The sequence below is a fragment of the Parambassis ranga genome, chromosome 14, assembly GCF_900634625.1.
Source record: "Parambassis ranga chromosome 14, fParRan2.1, whole genome shotgun sequence".
NCBI lineage: Eukaryota > Metazoa > Chordata > Actinopteri > Ambassidae > Parambassis > Parambassis ranga.
The window spans coordinates 1,358,214-1,376,288 of NC_041034.1; the positions used below are offsets into that span (position 1 = coordinate 1,358,214).

The 18,075-nt window shown below is 48.5% G+C and overlaps 1 protein-coding gene across 2 annotated transcripts in view; it reads right to left on the reverse strand.

Moving 5' to 3' along the window:
• The window catches only part of LOC114446214 (rho GTPase-activating protein 7), a 24,052-nt gene extending 7,273 nt beyond the window's left edge, over nt 1-16,779 (reverse strand). Inside the window, exons 1-11 of one of the 2 annotated variants that reach the window (XM_028421706.1) lie at nt 16,569-16,779; nt 9,440-9,511; nt 9,282-9,363; nt 9,049-9,112; nt 8,386-8,942; nt 8,129-8,297; nt 7,648-8,055; nt 6,372-6,685; nt 4,864-5,037; nt 1,554-1,713; nt 1-12 (exon numbers count right to left, since the gene is read on the reverse strand). The exon at nt 1-12 is cut by the window's left edge and continues 187 nt beyond it. In XM_028421706.1, coding sequence (XP_028277507.1) covers nt 1-12; nt 1,554-1,713; nt 4,864-5,037; nt 6,372-6,685; nt 7,648-8,055; nt 8,129-8,297; nt 8,386-8,942; nt 9,049-9,112; nt 9,282-9,363; nt 9,440-9,511; nt 16,569-16,581 — 2,025 coding nt within the window. In that variant the 5' untranslated portion in view covers nt 16,582-16,779. Of the gene's footprint in view, nt 13-1,553; nt 1,714-4,863; nt 5,041-6,371; nt 6,686-7,647; nt 8,056-8,128; nt 8,298-8,385; nt 8,943-9,048; nt 9,113-9,281; nt 9,364-9,439; nt 9,512-16,568 lie in introns of both variants that reach the window. The other variant, XM_028421705.1, reaches the window with a different exon arrangement.
• Between the last annotated feature and the right edge of the window lie 1,296 nt (nt 16,780-18,075).

The window sequence follows — 18,075 nt, forward strand, 5'->3', positions numbered from 1 at the left end:
GAACAGACCCACCTGAGAGAGACGACAACACAAACACAGCATTTTAAATGTAGCTGTGAGTACAGTTAAAGAAATAAAGCAGTGAGGGCAGGATCCATGGCATGAAACTCTGGTTATAGTGAAGAATACACAAGCACGGACACACCTGCTGAACGAGAGCGTGGTGTGAGACAGAGATTAGATGCTGGGTTGGAAATCAACAGGTGCTTGAACATTCTTCACTGTACCAGAGGTTGTGCTTTATTTTCGTGGGTTAAGTGTCATCTACACATGTTAAGTTGTGACTGTAGTTAACATGGGCATGTTGAGAACCACCACCACATTGAACCAGTGGCATGGAGCAACAAAACAGCACTTAAAACAGCGAGAGGTGACTTTAAGACCGTTACGTCCCACTCGAAGATCCACGCATATGAGTGGTACACAGCGCTGGAGCCGACTGTCCAAGAGATAAAGTCCAAAAACCGGCAGTAAATGCTACCAAAACACCCCAAACACAGAGGCATGAAGCCACAGAGCGGCACATACCGCCATTAAAGTGATTATCAGCTAAAATCACAAAGCTAGTTAGCTAAACGATCGGAAACTAGCTAGTTAGCTAAACGATCCGAGTTAGCATGCTAACCTAGCAAAACATTTTTGTTTCTTTCGGCAGAGAGACGTTATTTACATGTTGGAGAAATGGTTACATATAATTTACACACGTCCACATGTAATTATTGGTCTAATGTTTTATTCTTGGGTATGTTGGAGTTTCTTTTACCAAACGTTAGCTGCGTCGCTGCGCTGCAAGGTTCAAAGTGACAAACAGGAAGTGGACTGTTCCAAAGCGCTTTATAGTGAAGGGGTGCGCGGCTGACTGAACCACGTGGAGACAAGAGGGGGGTCACTGATTTATATGAAATGTATTGTTTATGTTTCTATTCATGGAAATTGAAAATACAAAATAAGATTGTTCATGATTTTTTCCACTTAGAAATGTTGATGGAATTAAACATTTTTATATGAATGTTTGATGGTTTCTTCTTAAAAATAGCATTATAAATAAAAACACTGTTATTATACTGTCTGCAGACGCGCTTACAGATGTGACTGCCATTCAACATATTAAAACTCAGCTATAGTGTATATGAAAACCTAATAATAATACATTTATCAGGAAATATGTTACATTTATTCGGATATTCTCTGACTTTTAGATGATAAATTTAGGGCTGATGTGCATTTTTTGGCACTGAAACTGTACATTTACAAAATAAAAACCCACTAACACTTTAAACCTGGATTTTATTGCCTTTTTTTCTTGTAAATTTAGAAGCTCTGCTCACAAGCAGGTCTGACTCTGGAGTACCTGGGTGTGTTCTGTTCCATCAAACTGGACAGAAGGTGTGGATCCATCTGGCTCATCTCTCTAGAACTCTGCGCCTCAACACAATCACAGCAGGATGCTTTTTCCTCCAGGTTTACTGGAAGCAGCCTCACGGTGCTTTTTGGAGGTGATACCCTGCGCCCCATCAGGCTCGGCTCTGTTTGTCCCTGCGGTCCCGTCTTACCTGGTCCAAACACTCGGTCCTCAGGTAGACCAGAGCTCTGAGGATGCTGGGGGGAAGCGGCTCTCCCGTCTGCTGGACGCTGAGAAGCAGAGGAACCCCGAACACCCGCCGGCCTTTCGCCTCCACCGCCTTGGTCTTCCTCAGGGGTTTGGGGAAAGTCCTGCAGGCGAGAACAAAATAGAGACAAGACCCCGTCAGATCCCCAAAGCTTCTGATTTCCAGGAAGCAATCAAACAGGGTGGACTCGGGCCGCCGGGGAAAAAGTTATGGAAATTAATGTATGCTCAAAAACTGTTTAGCAAACATCCTGGGACTACATAATCTCAAGCAGTCAAGCTTTCTGAAAAAGGCTTCACTTGGCTGCAGTTGGATGTGATTCCTTTTGAAGGCAGAGCCAAATAAACATTTTTTGATTACATAAGTCCCCGCTGATCGCTGAAATGTGCGAGCCATTCAAATCAGCGCTGCGGCAGACACATGGCTGCTGATCAGAGGCACTCTGAGGGGCCGTTAAAGTTCCTTTCTGAGCTGATACCAGGAACCTTTCACCCATTCACACCGGCGAGGAAGCTGCAGCGCTGCAGACTGAGCGTCTGAGTAAACCCCTGCTCTCTGCTCGGCTTCTTATCCCTGAATCTTTGAAAACCAGGAGTGACAGAGCTGCAGCTTTTCAGCACCAAACTGTGCCTGTGAGTTCTAACCGTCCCAATCAGCAGCTAATAGCTGTATTTTAAATCATCAAGAAGTCGTTCTGGCATCAGAGATTAAATCATTTAAATGAGGAGACGTGAAGCCTGGAGGCTTCTCTTCATCTGTGGCTGGAACGTTTGGGCCGACAGCTCACAGACTGCCCGGAGTTTTGTCAGTTTCAGTCTGAGTCTCTACAGCCTGCAGTCAGACAGGTAGCTTAGCATAAGGACAAAAACAAACACTGCCTATTAGCACATGTACAAAGTCCCACTTTAAGAAAACACACGTCACTCTTATGATAAGCTAATCTAGCTTCTTTTTAGCTTTTTCTTTACACACCAGGGCGTTTAATGAAGCGTTTTTCAGTCTTTGAGCTAAGCTAAGTGGATGTTAGCAGTTTTATCTCGGCCTGCAGCAGGTAATGTTCCCTGGGACCCTCCATGTTCAGCTACAGAAGCCCAGAATGGATAAACCAGTTTCAAACAGACTGTCTGGAAAAGAAGGGCTGTGCGATCTGCTTCCTCACCACTAGATGGCAGCAGATCATCAGCGCCGGTCCTTTAATGTCACATCGTGTGCAGCCTGCTGTCTCCTTCCTCTCTGCCAGAGGTCACCTCTGACATGATTCACAGACATCTATATGATTTATTCATGCTAAGCTGCAGCACACAGGACGCTCGAGCCTTTTTAGTTCTTTTTCTTCTCTCCATGCAAACTCTGATCCTGAAAATGAAAGACTGTGAGGAGTAATTTCAGGAGGGTTTTCTGTTCCCACAGTCGGCCTTATCTCACTGAGCATAACACCCTCGGCAGAAATCTAATTGGTTTCCTAGCAAAGCATAAAACAAGCAGGTTGTGTGTGTAAATGTTCAGCAGGGTAAACAGAATATCTGAATGTTTTATGATTATTAAAAATGAATTTCTCCAAAAACACGGTGTAGGAGGCTGATCTCATTAAATCCATGTCTGTCAATAACAAGAGCGAACGGCAAACTCCCCATTTAAGATCGCAAGCCCCAATTTGTGGCGTAAATCTGGCTGTTTCTGCCTTTGTTAGCACTGTCGTACCCCCACAACTTACAAACACAACACCGCTGCCAATTTAGGAAGCCTTCGTTTGGTCCTCTGCAGTCCAGAGAAGTCCAGACCAGAGCTGCTGTTTAATAAGTGATCTGCACATCTCACAGCCAGCACACACACACAGCTGGGATGTATGCTTTCACTCTGTTAGCATGTGTTTGACCTGCTGCTGTCCGAACCGTGTGTGCACCTGGACACTAGCCCAGTGCATTGTGGGTGTTTCCTCTGGTCTGGTGGCTCCGTCAGCTGTGGCTTCATGTTTTCTGTTTTGTTTTCACTCCCACCTCTCCTACACCAGGATTCACTGCCTGAAAAGGAGCGCCTGCACCCCCCGACTCCTGCACCTCCTGCACCCCCCGACTCCTGCACCTCCTGCACCCCCCGACTCCTGCACCTCCTGCACCCCCCGACTCCTGCACCTCCTGCACCCCCCGACTCCTGCACCTCCTGCACCCCCCGACGCCTGCACCTCCTGCACCCCCCGACGCCTGCACCCCCCGACTCCTGCACCTCCTGCACCCCCCGACGCCTGCACCTCCTGCACCCCCCGACGCCTGCACCCCCCGACGCCTGCACCTCCTGCACCCCCCGACGCCTGCACCTCCTGCACCCCCCGACTCCTGCACCCCCCGACTCCTGCACCTCCTGCACCCCCCGACTCCTGCACCTCCCGACTCCTGCACCCCCCAACTCCTGCACCCCCCGACTCCTGCACCTCCCGACTCCTGCACCCCCGACTCCTGCACCCCCCAACTCCTGCACCTCCCGACTCCTGCACCTCCCAACTCCTGCACCTCCTGCACCCCCCGACTCCTGCACCTCCCGACTCCTGCACCTCCCGACTCCTGCACCCCCGACTCCTGCACCCCCGACTCCTGCACCCCCCAACTCCTGCACCCCCGACTCCTGCACCCCCCAACTCCTGCACCCCCGACTCCTGCACCCCCCAACTCCTGCACCTCCTGACTCCTGCACCTCCCCTGAAGTCTCACAGACTGCTGTTCGAACTGTTTCACATATGTGACGCAGCACACAGTGCAAACAGCAGGCGAGGTTCTGTCTACAGGTAACAACACTTTATATTGAATTAGTTTAAAAGCCTGTTTTCCTGAGCAGGGACTCTTTGTTTGTTGAAAAGTGTGGAGCTGCTGTAACCTCAGAAGGAAGGAAGGACAGAACGAAGCACGGTGCCTCGGTGAGCGGAGAGGACGACAGCTCCAAACCTCCCTCTGATTTCCCAGAAATGTAAACCCAAGGTGAAGTGCCACCGGTCCTCCCTCTGGTTCATTCCTCTTGAAGCGTGATGCAGCTTTTTTTTTCCAAGGTTGCACCTGAGCCATGAATAATGAATGACTTTTCCAAACAGCCTGCCTGAAATATTTACCCCCCGCCCGCCCACCTGCCCTCCTTCCCACAGTTGTTTCCTTGAAGAAGTTTCTCCACTCTCTCTGAGCACACTGCTGTGTTTTTCCCCCTCACCTCCGCTGAACTCTTCCATTTATTTTCATGCATGAAATCCTCATCCCTTCACGCTTCTTACCAGTTCCAGCCCTGCTTGCTGGACGGGGAGTATTTGTCCATCAGAGCGGTGAGTTTGAGCAGCGAGAGTTTCTGCAGCAGGATGAACTGGGAGGCGGACTGGTTCTCCACTCCTGGACTGGAGGGCAGGGAGGGCAGGCTCTGCTCACTGGACCACTGCAGCTGCTGGCTCACCCTGCTGGACACACAGACGAGAAACCTCAGAACCACGGCGTGAAAAATGTCCCCGAGCTGGAGGGCAGAACGCTGAAGAGAATGTTCTGTCACAGAGAATAGTTAGCTCCTAGTTAGCATACATCATTAGCATGTTTCATCCCCATTGTTTCTGATGGATATGTTAGCTTGTATGTAGCATAATGTAAGGATTTAGCAAGTTTTAATAATTAGCTGCCTTTTCTGGGGGTATAGCCAGTGGTGGAGAAAGTACTGAAGCTTGGTACTCAAGTAAAATTAGAAGTACTTTAAGTACTTTAAATGTACTTAAAGTATTCAAAGTAAAAGTACTCACACACTGAATATATATGATTGATTTCCATTGCATAGGATCTGAACAGGTTAAAATAATCAAAGTAAAATGGAGCATGTGTAGTTAATGTACATGTTCAGTCCAGAAGCAGCTGTGGACAGGTCTGTGTGTCATGAGGCAGGCTGTGGGCATCAAGTGAACAGAGAGGCTGCTGATAACAAACAGGCATTCAGCATGTTTACTGTGTCAGTGTTCCTGCTGTAGATTCATGTGATGATTCATGTTCATCACACATTCATGGATGGACCTGTGTTAGCAGACAGCAGCTAACTAGTTAGCTCACTGAGCCAGGGCACCGGCATCATGACTGAGGCTCATTATAGAAACACAGCGTGACACCACCTCCATGCAGAGTCTGACCTCACATCAGTCCAGCACTGTGAGACTGAGTAGAAAGGATGTGCTATTATTTTTACTTAAGTAAAGTAGAAATACACAAAAATGTACTTAAGCACAGTAATGAAGTACAAATACTTAGTTACTTTCCACCACTGGGGATAGCATGCTACTGTATGCTAAAGCTAAGCATATTAGCATGTTTATTGTTAATAATCGAATAATTTTCTGCTTTTAATCTGTTTAAAACATTCAGTTTTAACATTTTGAAGACATCAACACGATCAACAGTCATCAGTATTCATCAGTGTGGATCAATGATTGTGTAAATAAAACTACACTGGTACAGAGGCAGCGTCCGTTACTGATATGTTTATTACAGGAGCGGCTTCATAACTTTTTATGGCTCTGTGTGTGAAAACAAATATGCAGCATGTGGCTTCTGCTTTTATCTTTAGTGCCTCACATTAACTTCACTCTGTGTTTGATGCCCGAGGGAATCAATTCACATAACGGCCGTTATTATTATTATTATCAGTGCCGCGCTCACACTCACAAACTAATGCAGCCACTTCACGCCTGTAACGCCCCTGATGTGTGGCGAGGCGCTGGCATGTGGTACCATCTGTAAACACAGCTGCTCTCACCTGCTCCTGGGCCGCGCCGACCTGCTCTCGGCCTCTCCGTCGTTCACAGGCTCCTTCTCTGCCTCTTCTGGATGCTGCACCTCCAGGTGGATGTGGCTGGGGGAGGAGGGACAGGGGGAGGCTGCTGTGGAGCCGTGGGCAGGTGAGTCCTGGGAGGAAGATGAGGAAGAGGACGAGGAGGAAGAACCTCTTTGACTGTTGTCCTCAGAGAGGTTTTCAGACCAGGAGCAGACGAGCTGCTGGAGGTCGCTGATTCTCTCCAAAACGCTGTCGAGAGCCGAGAAAATGTCCTCGCCTGCCAGGAGCCGACTCACCTGAGACGACAAGAGGATGAAGAAAACACACAAAACAACTTTTAGTCAGTCATAGAAAACAATCATCACAACAACCAGTGATGCTGCATAGAGCACACAGCAGGAGGCAGCTGGAACATCAGCTGGATCCATGCTAGCTGGCTGCAGTTCACCTAATGACCAGAGGGGTCACTATTACAAAATGTCCCAGTTTATTTTACTGCAGCACGTTTCCTATTCATGTCGTTTATTTTAGATTTTGAAGGACTGAAAATCCGCTAACTGCTAATCAACTTCTCCACAATGAAGGAGCGCCTCTTCACAACGACTACAGTAAGATTATAAATCTGCTTTTACTCCAAACAGTCAGTATTTTAAACGAAGGATCATCTGAAGCAGAGTGATTAGTGCACGCTGTCAGAAATGACTGTACGGGGAGAACTCCACGTCCACATGGAGCTTAGCTTAGCACAATCAATACCCTCGTTTGAATTACTCGTGTTTTTATAGACTTTCATTTCAGATTTTATCCCTTTTTAAAGCGAGCAGCAGGAGGAGGAGACAGAGACTTCTCCCTCTGATGTTTCCTTTTCATGCTGCTTGGATCAGTGTATGCTTACAGGATTTTACAGCCTTGCAGTAAAATGTTATTTTATTTACAGAGTTTATCACTCTGCTTCAGTTAGGTGGATCAAAATGGAGAAAATTATACCATGAATATTTAATACTGAGGGCAGTAACCCAGGCTGATTTGAGGCATGTTCAGTCGGTCGTCACTGCAACATAAAGTCCTCTGTTAAAACAAATCAAGGAGAGAGACTCAGACGTGTGTGTGTGTGTGTGTGTGTGTGTGTGTGTGTGTGTGTGCATGTAGAAAGCTGCAGATCACACAGATACTCTCTGAATGTCGGTCATGTGACTACTGAGTCCATCATGGCTTCCTGCTTGTCGCTGAGGAGGACAGTCTGTGTTCGTGCTCTCACCTCTGACTCTTCGGTCCGTTCTGCATCACTGCCGCCGTCGCTCTCAGACAGCCGCTGGTCCTCGCTCACGTTGTCGTAGACGCTCAGCCGGTGATCCAGCATGGCGAGCGGGCTGGGGGCACCGACGTCACCGGTGGAAGAGGAGGAAGAGGAAGCTGGCTGCCCCGGCTGCGTGGCCGGAGCAGCCAGAGACGACGTGCCGCGCCTGAAGCTGCGTTGCCCCCGGTAACCGTGGAAACTTCCGGTCCTCCAGTTGACGGAGTTGCTGTCAATGATGGGGGACAGAATGGCGTGTTTGTGTGCAAGGAGGGTGGGGAAGGTCCCCGGTTTGTGGCCGTGGGGGATCTGGAAGACGAGGCTCTCGTGGCTGCTGCTGCTGTTGTTGTTGTTGATCTGGTTCCTGTAGTCCTGTAGGTGAGATGAGACGGATCAGTGAGGCTGGACAGGTGGGTTAAACACTGAGGGATCTGCGGGGACTGACCTCAGTGGTTGTCCCACCGCCGACCCCGCTGCCGGAGCGCTTGCAGTTGCTCCTGACTTTGGTGACCGGGCTGGGCGTGCTGATGGCGCTGCTGCTCTCTGATTGGCTGTTGCTGCTGCTGCCACCACCGGATGATGAAGACATGAGGCTCCCGGACTGACCCTGCAGACTGAGGAAGAAGTTTGAACTGAACTTACTGTGCTGTCCTTAGAGGGGAACTTTGGATCCAGGTGAATCCGAGTCTGAGAAACCCTCACCTGGACAGACCGTGCAGCCGCTCCTCCTCCTGCACCGGCCTGCTGATAACACCCCTAACCCGACCTCCATTGTGGTCTGAAGGGTGGAGGCCCGCGCACCCCCTCAGCCTCAGTTTCTCCATCTTCCTCAGCAGAGTGGTACCCTTCCTCCTAGAATGTTTGTCTGAGAAGCTGCCCTCAGCCTCCAGACTCACAGTGGACGATCCTCCACCGCTTCCTCCAGGGGAAGGGGGCCCGCTGAAAGACGTGTCCATGGACGGGGTCTTGTTCGCAGAAGAACAGCGGGAGGAGCTTCTGCTGGGCTCCTGGTCATCCGTAGGGGAGGTGGGAGCGGGTTCTGTCTTTAGGTCCCCGTCACGGCCTTCGCTTTCTGTGCTGCTGGAGCTGTGGATGGAGCAGACATCATGGCGGTCGGAGGCGTCCTGCAGTCCAGTCGGGCTGTCAGACAAGCGGAGGATGCCCACGGTGGAGCTGATGCGCCGCCACTGCCGCTTACGCCTGTCGTAGGTCCAGTTGGGGCTGATGGCACAGAAGTCTTCCTCATCACAGTCATCTCCCTGAAAGAGGACACAGCATGTATCAACACAGAGGAGGAGGAGCAGTCAGCTGATATCTACTGATGCCTGATGAGCAGATTTCACACCTCGGTTTATCGACACTCACCCTGCGTTTGGATCTCCGCAGCTCGAGCCTCATTTCCACACATTTGTTTAAAGTGATTAACCTCCTGAAGGAGAACAGAGGTCAGATCACGTGTGTTCATCATTTACTGTCACATCACAGGAATCTTTACCCCACTGTTTCCTGGCGTTCAATCAATCCACCGACACTGAGCTACCTCCTGTTTTTAACGCATCAAACCTTCGGACCTCTGTGTGTGACGCTGGCTTTGTTACCTGCACAGAGAGTCGAGGGCGTCCTTATCCAGGAAGTGGTGATCGCGCTTGGCCTCCTCCACATCGACGGGGAACCTGCAATCTGACACAGAGACAGGACGAGTGAAACGCCGAGCTGCTGGTCAGGATTCGCTCCCCTTCACCTTCAGCCTGTTTACCTTTGAATAACTGCACATACTGAGGGAAGCCGGCGGCTCGCAGCCAATCACGGGCCTCCTTGGCTTCAATCTCTGCGAACACACAGAAGAAAAAAAAACAGATTCAATTATAATCATTTCATGCTCCGCCCGCTTTAAGAGGGCAAATATTTGCTCCTAATCAGACGTCTGTTTATGAACTTTAATTGCATTTGCATTTGGGTAGAAAAAAACAGACCGAGGGAGGAAAAGTGGAGGCGCACACAGCCTGGTAATTATCTGTGACTCCTGGAAGAGGCCACTCTAATTACTGCTAACTGCTGAGACTGTGGATGGGAGCTTATGAGAGGGTTTTCCCTCCTCTTCATCTCCCATCCATCTGTCCTCCGCTCCCTCTGCAGCCACATGAATGTGTGACAGATCAGACCCATGGAGAGGGGTTGGCCACCATTTGGACTTTGATTCAGATTTTTTCATCATAAATATGTTCAAATATGTATCAGAGGGAAATAACAGGCATGAGAGGTGATGGATGCTTCCAGAGAGGCTGCACATGCTGCCGGATTTAAAAGTAAGGCCAAAGCATCTGGATCGCCCCCTGGTGGCTGGCTGCATTATAGGTTATAAACCCTGGTTAGAAGAGGAAGTAACATAACTGTCAGCTGCCGAACTGCTGGTGGAACAGCTTCCTGTTTTGCTTCCACTGCACAGACCCTGGTTCCAAGATGGCAGCTTTTTTTGCAACATGGCAGCGCCTGTAAGTGAGAACTGTGCCGTCCATCTTCACATACAGTCAGGACAGGAGGAGGTTCCATTAGCTTCTCTGGTAAGAGCTGAGAGTCTTTACTGCCAGGTAGAACTTTTACTTTGAAGGCAGGCTGCCTGTCTCCGGGACAACAAGAACTTCCTGCATCCTGATGGCCGACTGAAGGCAGCTCTCCTCACACAGCTTTAAGCAGCGTTTGACACATTTCAGAACACTGTGTGAAGACGATCGTGCGTGAACCTGATCAGCTGATTCTGAACACACAGACTTCATTTTCTCAGGCGGGCTGCAGCTCAGAGGATTTCCAGAGAATGTTTTTTGTCATGTTAAAACTGTTCTCTCTAAGAGGCCCATCACAGTTAGGAAACACAGCCGAGGGCATTTTTTGTTTTTTATATTCAGACAGCATGAAATATGGCCGACATTAGTCTCCACTAAAGAACAACAACAGCCGCTTGCCTGTGACGGATCGCTTCTTCAGACGCCTGCTGGTTGTTTTTTTTTGTCTGACATAATTCTCTTTTTTATTTTATGTGACTTTTCAAAAACATTGCTTAAAATTCTCTTGACAGCAGGATGGAAACTCGGCGTATAATGTGGTCTCGTCTGTTTCCCTGACGCCCGGGGTGTCGGAAGAACAGCGCCGCATAAGGCAGATGGCCCAGATATGTAAACACTGAGGGGGGGGAAGACAGACAGGGGATTTAGCATAAGTATGTTGACTCTGACCCCCTTCAAATAACCGGCTAGTTGAGCACCGAGCCCACTTTCCGGTGTCACGATGGAGATGTGACATCTGAGACAGGAGACGGATCAAGTCAGCTTTGTCACACGTCAGCCGGAGGATCTGTAAATCCAGGGATACGTGGATCCAGTCTCACTCTGAGCATCATTACAGGGCCCCAGAAAAAGCCCGGCCCGTCAATCTGCAACCACGAGGAGCACACCCTGAAAAAGCTCCCGCCCACTTTAAACAGGTCTTCATGTGGCTCAGAGTTTCAACATCTGAGGAAACCGTTGGAGCCTGAAGGGAAAGATTTTAGTGCAGAACGATTGTATATGAGAAGGATTCAAACTGAACTCCCTCTGGGAAAAAAACAGAATTCTAGAGTAGGACAGCGAAGAAGAAGAAGAAGAAGAAGAAGAAGAAGAAGAAGAAGAAGAAGAGTGGAAACATGGAAGAGAAGAGAGGGTGTTCACATATGTGTGATGTTCACACATCACACAAGCTCAGGTCAGCTGGTTCTTTCCAGTGTTCTGGTGAGGAGAACATTTAGGTTTTGCTCTGTGGCGCCCTCCTATGGCCATATATAAACAGTGTAAGGTCAGGAAATGCTGGGTGGAGATGGGATGCTGTTGTCTAAAGCTCTCACAGATGAACCTGGTCATACATAAACACTGTTAAACATGCTCGTACGTCGGGTTCATTCCACATGTCAGAAACAACATGTTTCTCCCTCTCTGCGCCGCTCAGCGTTTACGTAAGCGATGCTATCTGCCGGGCTCCTGTGTGAGCGCAGCGGGCCACGGCCTCTTCCCTTTCCAAATGACTTTGTCTCTGAGGAAGTTGTGATTCGGTCCCTCTGGGCGCTGATAAGAGATTTGGATGTCTGATTAGAGTGACTCGGCCCGGCTAGTGCCAGGAAGCCGCCCACTGAGAGTGTGTGTGTGTGTGTGTGTGTGTGTGGCTGCAGAGGGGATCTGTGGTCGGTGAGTGTTACGTGCTCGGTGGACCGTTTGTGTTTGAGTGTTTATGCTTATCTGGACACCAGAGGTCTGAACAGATTAACTGTGGATGGTTCAGGGTGTACAACCGTTTTCGTATCACCAAGCTAAGCTATGCTAGTCAGCTGTTTGCTGTAGTCACTGTACGAGCTACATGAAACCAGCCGACACCAATCAATGGTGGTAAATACAAAGCAGGTCAGTTCACCCAGCTTAGCACTTAGTTAGCTTAGCTAACTGACGTCAACCAAGGGGAAACAGCTAGCTGGGCCTTAGCAATTAGCATCAGTATCTCTACACAAAGGCTTAGAAATGACAGCTTAGCCTCTGCTATGCTAGCTGCATGCTGCTAGTATCACAAAGAGAAATATTTTGATCTTCCCAGAACTAAACTGTAGACAGATCTGAAGCCGTCCGCTGGGAGCTACTGTCTGTGAGATGCTCCTCACACTGAGCCACATCTTTAGCACCTCTCAGGTCTTCAGAAGTCCAGAATTGACCTCATGTCTGAGGCCTTTCTCACCACTTTTCACGCCTCACTGAGCTCCTGTGTGGCTGCGGCTCTGCTGGCAGTTCAGGGAGAAGCCTGAAAGCCTCCTGCCGGACTCCAGAGGTGTGTCAGCTGTCAGGACGCTGAGCAGTGTTCCCCTCTTCCTTTCACACTCTCTGATTGTATTCCCCTGTCAGTGCAGTCAGCTCAGCCAGGGGGGAGCTCTAAGACATCTGTGGTCATGAAGGGGCCGGAGGCCAAAATACTAAAACTCTGTGACACAGTAAATAAAACAATATGACTCCTTGAGTTCTTTATCTAAAGGTATGAGGAATATTCTAAATGTATTTGTATTATTACAAATCTACGTTCTGTGGTCATGAAGTGAGAAAATAAACACACAAGTCTCAGAAACTGCAGTTCCTCCAATGACCACTTGACCCTAACCCTTTCATGCTCCCGCCCCCTCACCTCTACTCCTGCAAAACCTCTTTCCCCAAATTTTAAATAACTATGAGCCAACTTCAACCAATCAGATCAAAGAGGAAACACAACAAGCTGCTGGATCTCTGGCAGCTAGCATGTAGCAGTTAGCATGTGAGTAGAGGATTGTTGTTCCTTTGACTGAAACCAAATAAACAGAAATGTTTTAAAGAACCAACAGTCTCTGCTGAAACACAAACCGAGCTGACAGCACTTCCTGACAGGGCTCTGATTGGTCCGAGCTGACAGCACTTCCTGACAGGGCTCTGATTGGTCCGAGCTGACAGCACTTCCTGACAGGGCTCTGATTGGTCCGAACCAAACGCAGTTCAACACCAGCTCACAGATTGAAGCCTGGAAGATGGATGTATGGTTGTCATCTCATGAGGAAGTCTGGAATAGCGTGCTGCCATCAGAACCTGACTTCAGATGAAGCGATGGATGTAACAGCACATCCTAGTGGTCAGCAGCAGTACTACAACTAAAATAATCCTCTGCAGCTCAGAAAGCGTTTCCTTGTTTTATAGAAGTTTGGGTAATCTGAGGCGTGAGAAGCTGCTGGTGTGTGACCTGAAGTGTGGATTATTGCAGATGAGTGGAGAAAAATGATATCATGAATTATAACAAAGAAAAAACACTCACACTCGACAAAAGGGAACAAAAGCCTATTAACCCCCTGGCTGTGTGCGTCTTAACTATCACAATAGACCTAATTAATTTCAGGCGGTGAGCTGACCCTCACACAGCAGCGATGAAAGCAGCAGCACACAGAGAGGCTGCGTTCACTGCATACAGAGTGTTACTGTGTCGTCTCGCTCTGTTCAGGACATCTGAACACAACCAGCAGACGGTCCTGAAGCACGGAATCCCAACTTCACAGCAGAAATAAACATGTTTACAGCCTGGTTCGCTTCTAGTGTCAGCTGCACGGGGGTCACTCGTCTTAATTATGTCATAACTTTAAATTCTGCATAATTATGGGCGTGGCTTCGTTGAGTGACAGTATCACAGCGCGGGCTGTCACCGCTTCCTCTCCTCAGCTCCACTCGCACTCCCCTCTTTGTCCGTATTTGGAGTTTTGGAGGACTGTGACGCTGCCAACATGGCGGCGGTCAGAGCTCTTCAGAAACAAACGGGTGACATCACAGAAGTGAGTTTTTACTGTCAGTGGTTGAGACCACACAGAAGCTCAGCCGCTGCTCAGGAGCCAGAACAGTAAGCACTTTGAATGTTCCAGACACATGCAGCAGACGGTCAGCCTCTCATGTCGTCAGCACGCACACATTTTTCACTCTGAAGCGTTTCCTCACCGTCCACAAGTCTCTGTACTGATCTCCATGTTGTAGAGCTGTATTATTCATTTCATTTCAAACTGACATAAACATTGTGTCATTTATCTGAGAAACGATCTCTGACAGATTTCACCTTGTGGACCTAACTTGACCTCCACAGACGTGGTGTAAACATCAACCAGACACAAATTCCACAGTTAATATGGAAGAAGTCACAATGGCAGCCATGACAGTCACACCGACGCCTGCCTATTGTCACTGTGGACTCAGCTGTGGGCAGACGTCAGCGGCTGATCCTCCTCTGAGCGTCCAGATACCTCCACGCATTCTGACTGTCACTGCTACTTAACTCAGGCTCAGTTTGAATCAGCAGTATTGCATTCTTTAAATTCTAATGTTTTCATTTAATGCCACACACACACACACACACACACACACACCCTGCTGGCTGGGCGAGCTGGCAGGTATTGCTGCATTAGCTCATTCGCCGTCACCGTATAATCATTCCGGCTCACTGTTGCCCTCCGTTGCTAACAACACGGAGCGCCCTGAGCCTTCATGCCGTGGAAAGTCGGCTCTGCTGAGTTCGGATAAACACTCTCAGGTTACCCTGAAGCCAACTGGAAGGACCACGAGAGCGTTTCGTAGAAACAGATAAGACACAGCCCAGCGGAGATGACACCAGACCGAGCCACTCTGAACTACGCTTCTTTGAGTTCTTTATTTTCCTCCTTCCTTCCACCGCTCCTGCTCACCTGCTGCAGACGGTTTATGCCTGTTTGTCCAAAAGGAAAGTGAGTGCATACCATCACAGAGCCAGGACTCAAATAAAGCTCCACTCACTCAGGGGGGTCATTTCCTTAAATTTAGAAAAATGAGGTAATCGGGGAATTTCAGTGGGAAATACCCAAAGTGGCAGATAACAGGCTATGGATAAAAGTCTGATCTAACCTCTACTACAAGCTTGAAAGGAGCTGATGCTCCAGCTGCAAAGGAAGGAGATGCTAGCATAGCAATATAGCTAACGTAGCATACTTGAAATAAATGTGCTGCTTTGTACCAACAAGATGTTTTTATGCCATTCCTCTGTGTGTGGAGTTAAACTGAAAGCTAAAGTAGCAACAGATCAGTTAGCCTAGCTTCCAGTGAAGTGTAAAACTTTACATGTCATCCTTTAGTGAGGATTACTGGATCCAGGAATAATCAAGGACACACAGACGTTTCACAGGAGTAGAAACAGCTCCTCCATAATGAACCCAGAACTTTCTGCAGGTGTTTGATCCTCTCATTCTTAACGAGGCACCAGTGCATTTACGCACAAACGCCTGCAGCTCATTAACACAGAGTACAAGGTCCTCAGTGAGTCTGCAGCCTGACAGCAGCTTTTTGTAAATAATGTATCTTTAAAGCTAAAGATCTATGGGCCGCTTCCATTTCAGGCAATGAGTTTTATTAGAAGCTGTTTCTGAGCTGTGTCGTGCCCAAAACACGTCAATAAGCCCCGGCCTCATCGAGCAGACAGGAAGTCAGACACAAAAACACCAGAGAGTTCCAGTAGATTTTCAAAATAAAACCCTGAGAGACTGAACTCTGGCTGATTTAACATCAAAACCTGCAGAGAAACAATAATCACCTCCAAATAATCACCATACAAATCAAACTTTCAGACTAAAGAGCTTGTGTTTGTATAAATGGGGCCCTCTAGTGGTCATCTAAATAAGTTCCTGTTAAATCTTTGAGGAAAAAAGCAGAAACATTTGTGGCACATGAGAGAAGTGTGTGTTTGAGATTACACCGTTTAAAAATATGTTCATGGAGGTCCTCAGACTGCTGACCAACAGCTGGCCCACATCCTCATAAACTCACAACAGCATCACAACAATGTTATAAAAACTATGAGAACCAAAACTGCAAGCCTACGAATAAAAGCAGCTTTTTAAAATATGGGTTCACTACTGTAGACTGACTCAGAGAGAAGCTCTCCAACAGATCAGACCCACACACATTCAGAGTGCGTCCCACTCAGTCCAGCAGGACGGTGCTCGTGCCGTCTCCAGGCCCACGGCCCTGGAACCATGAAGAGCTCTCAGTCTCTGCTGGAGTTCCTCACATTCCTCCTCAGCCTCATGAATCAAGCAACAACTGCAGCTTTACATATTTACACAACAATCAACACACCCAGCCAGGAGCCACTCTGTCCAACCAAGGCTCAATCAGGCCCTCATTAATCAGCCCTCGTTAAGCTCATCAGCCAATCGTCTTCTGAGTGGAGGACATCGAGCATCATTTGTCATCAAATAGAAAGCCGAGCTGAGACGCTTTTAATCTCATGACCTGCCTGTCGTATAACATCACACACACACACAGGCGAGCAGGAAGTGAAGACATACTCACTTGTGATCAACATGGTGTGCTAGTTCAACAGGTCTCCATGTTAGCCTCACAAACAGAGTTAAATCCAGTGGGAACAGTCACATATCCCCTGCTGTACCGGAGCAGCAGAGTCCGGCTGTGCTGGTCATGGTGGGCATCACATTAATGAAGTCATTGTTGTGGAGATTTCCCCTTTCCCTCACCACTCCCCTTCCTCTGGCCTGGGCCGGACCATCTGAACACCAGAGGAGGGGGGGCGGTGAGGTTGTGACCTAAAAATAACCCAGAGACTCACTGGAGGAGACATGAGAGCGCCGGCCCGCAGAGACTCTGACTCCGAGCTGGATGTGGAAGAAGCCCCGTGACAGCAGGTTGAAGGTGGGAGAGGATGGAGCGAGCCGGCACAGGAGTGACCACGGCAGACAGGCTCCATGTTCCTCTGTAAAGGGTCCATATGAAAGAAGTAAACAAGGACGTGACCTCACAGTCCATTCACACTTCAACACCATGACCTGGAGCACCTCCTCGGCCCTGCGTCATGATGCTCAGACAGGGAACAGGTTGAATACTTCCCACCTGCTCTGACCTCTGACCTCGGACAGATACCTGACTGTGAAAATGACTCAACATGAGGTGGATAAAATCCTGTCTGCATCCCATTAGTCTGTAGCTCCTGAAGGTTTCATCTTGGCTCAGTCCAAGGTATGCCATTAGTGTTAATGTTCTTCCATTTAAGGCGTAGGTGTTTGATTATGGGCTTTTAAATGTGAATAACTCCCTCTGTGGAGAGGAGAGGAGAGGAGACAGAGCAGAGCAGAGGAGAGGAGAGGAGAGCAGAGGAGAGGAGGAGAGGAGAGGAGAGGAGAGGAGAGGAGAGGAGGGGAGGAGAGGAGAGGAGAGGAGGGGAGGAGAGGAGAGGAGAGGAGAGAGGAGAGAGGAGAGGAGAGAGGTCTGCAGGATCCGCTGCATTAATTCAAGTGTAGGAGGAGGAAGTGGCGGTGTGTAAACATCTAATGGACTTTTCTCCGTCTGTCGAATCAAACAGCAGAGAGGGGAAGAAGAAATAAAGTTTCTTCATCAGCACGTCTGAAGAGGCTTTCTGAGGCCTAAAGGGGGGCCTGAAGGCTCAAACATCACCCGGTGATGTGGTCACATTTCAGCCCGTGTCACTAATCTAATCCTCCTATCTGATTCCAAATAATTAGCTACAATCTGTGTGTGTGTGTGTGTGTGTGTGTGTGTGTGTGTGTGTGTGTGAACAACATGTTTCCCCCAGCAGCAGCTGTTCTGAACAGACAGACTGATCACATTTTATATTTACTCTGATATTTTATGTTATATAAATATATTATATATATATATATTATAAATATTCATGGACACAGACCTCCACATCAGACCCTCCTGCTACACTCAGAAGACTCAGAATCAAGTCGCAAAAAAAGAGACGGTTCTATGTCCAGCCGCAGAGCATGAGGGACCTGCTGGGCTTTCAGGACCAGAACGTCCTCAGCAGGGGGGGACTGTA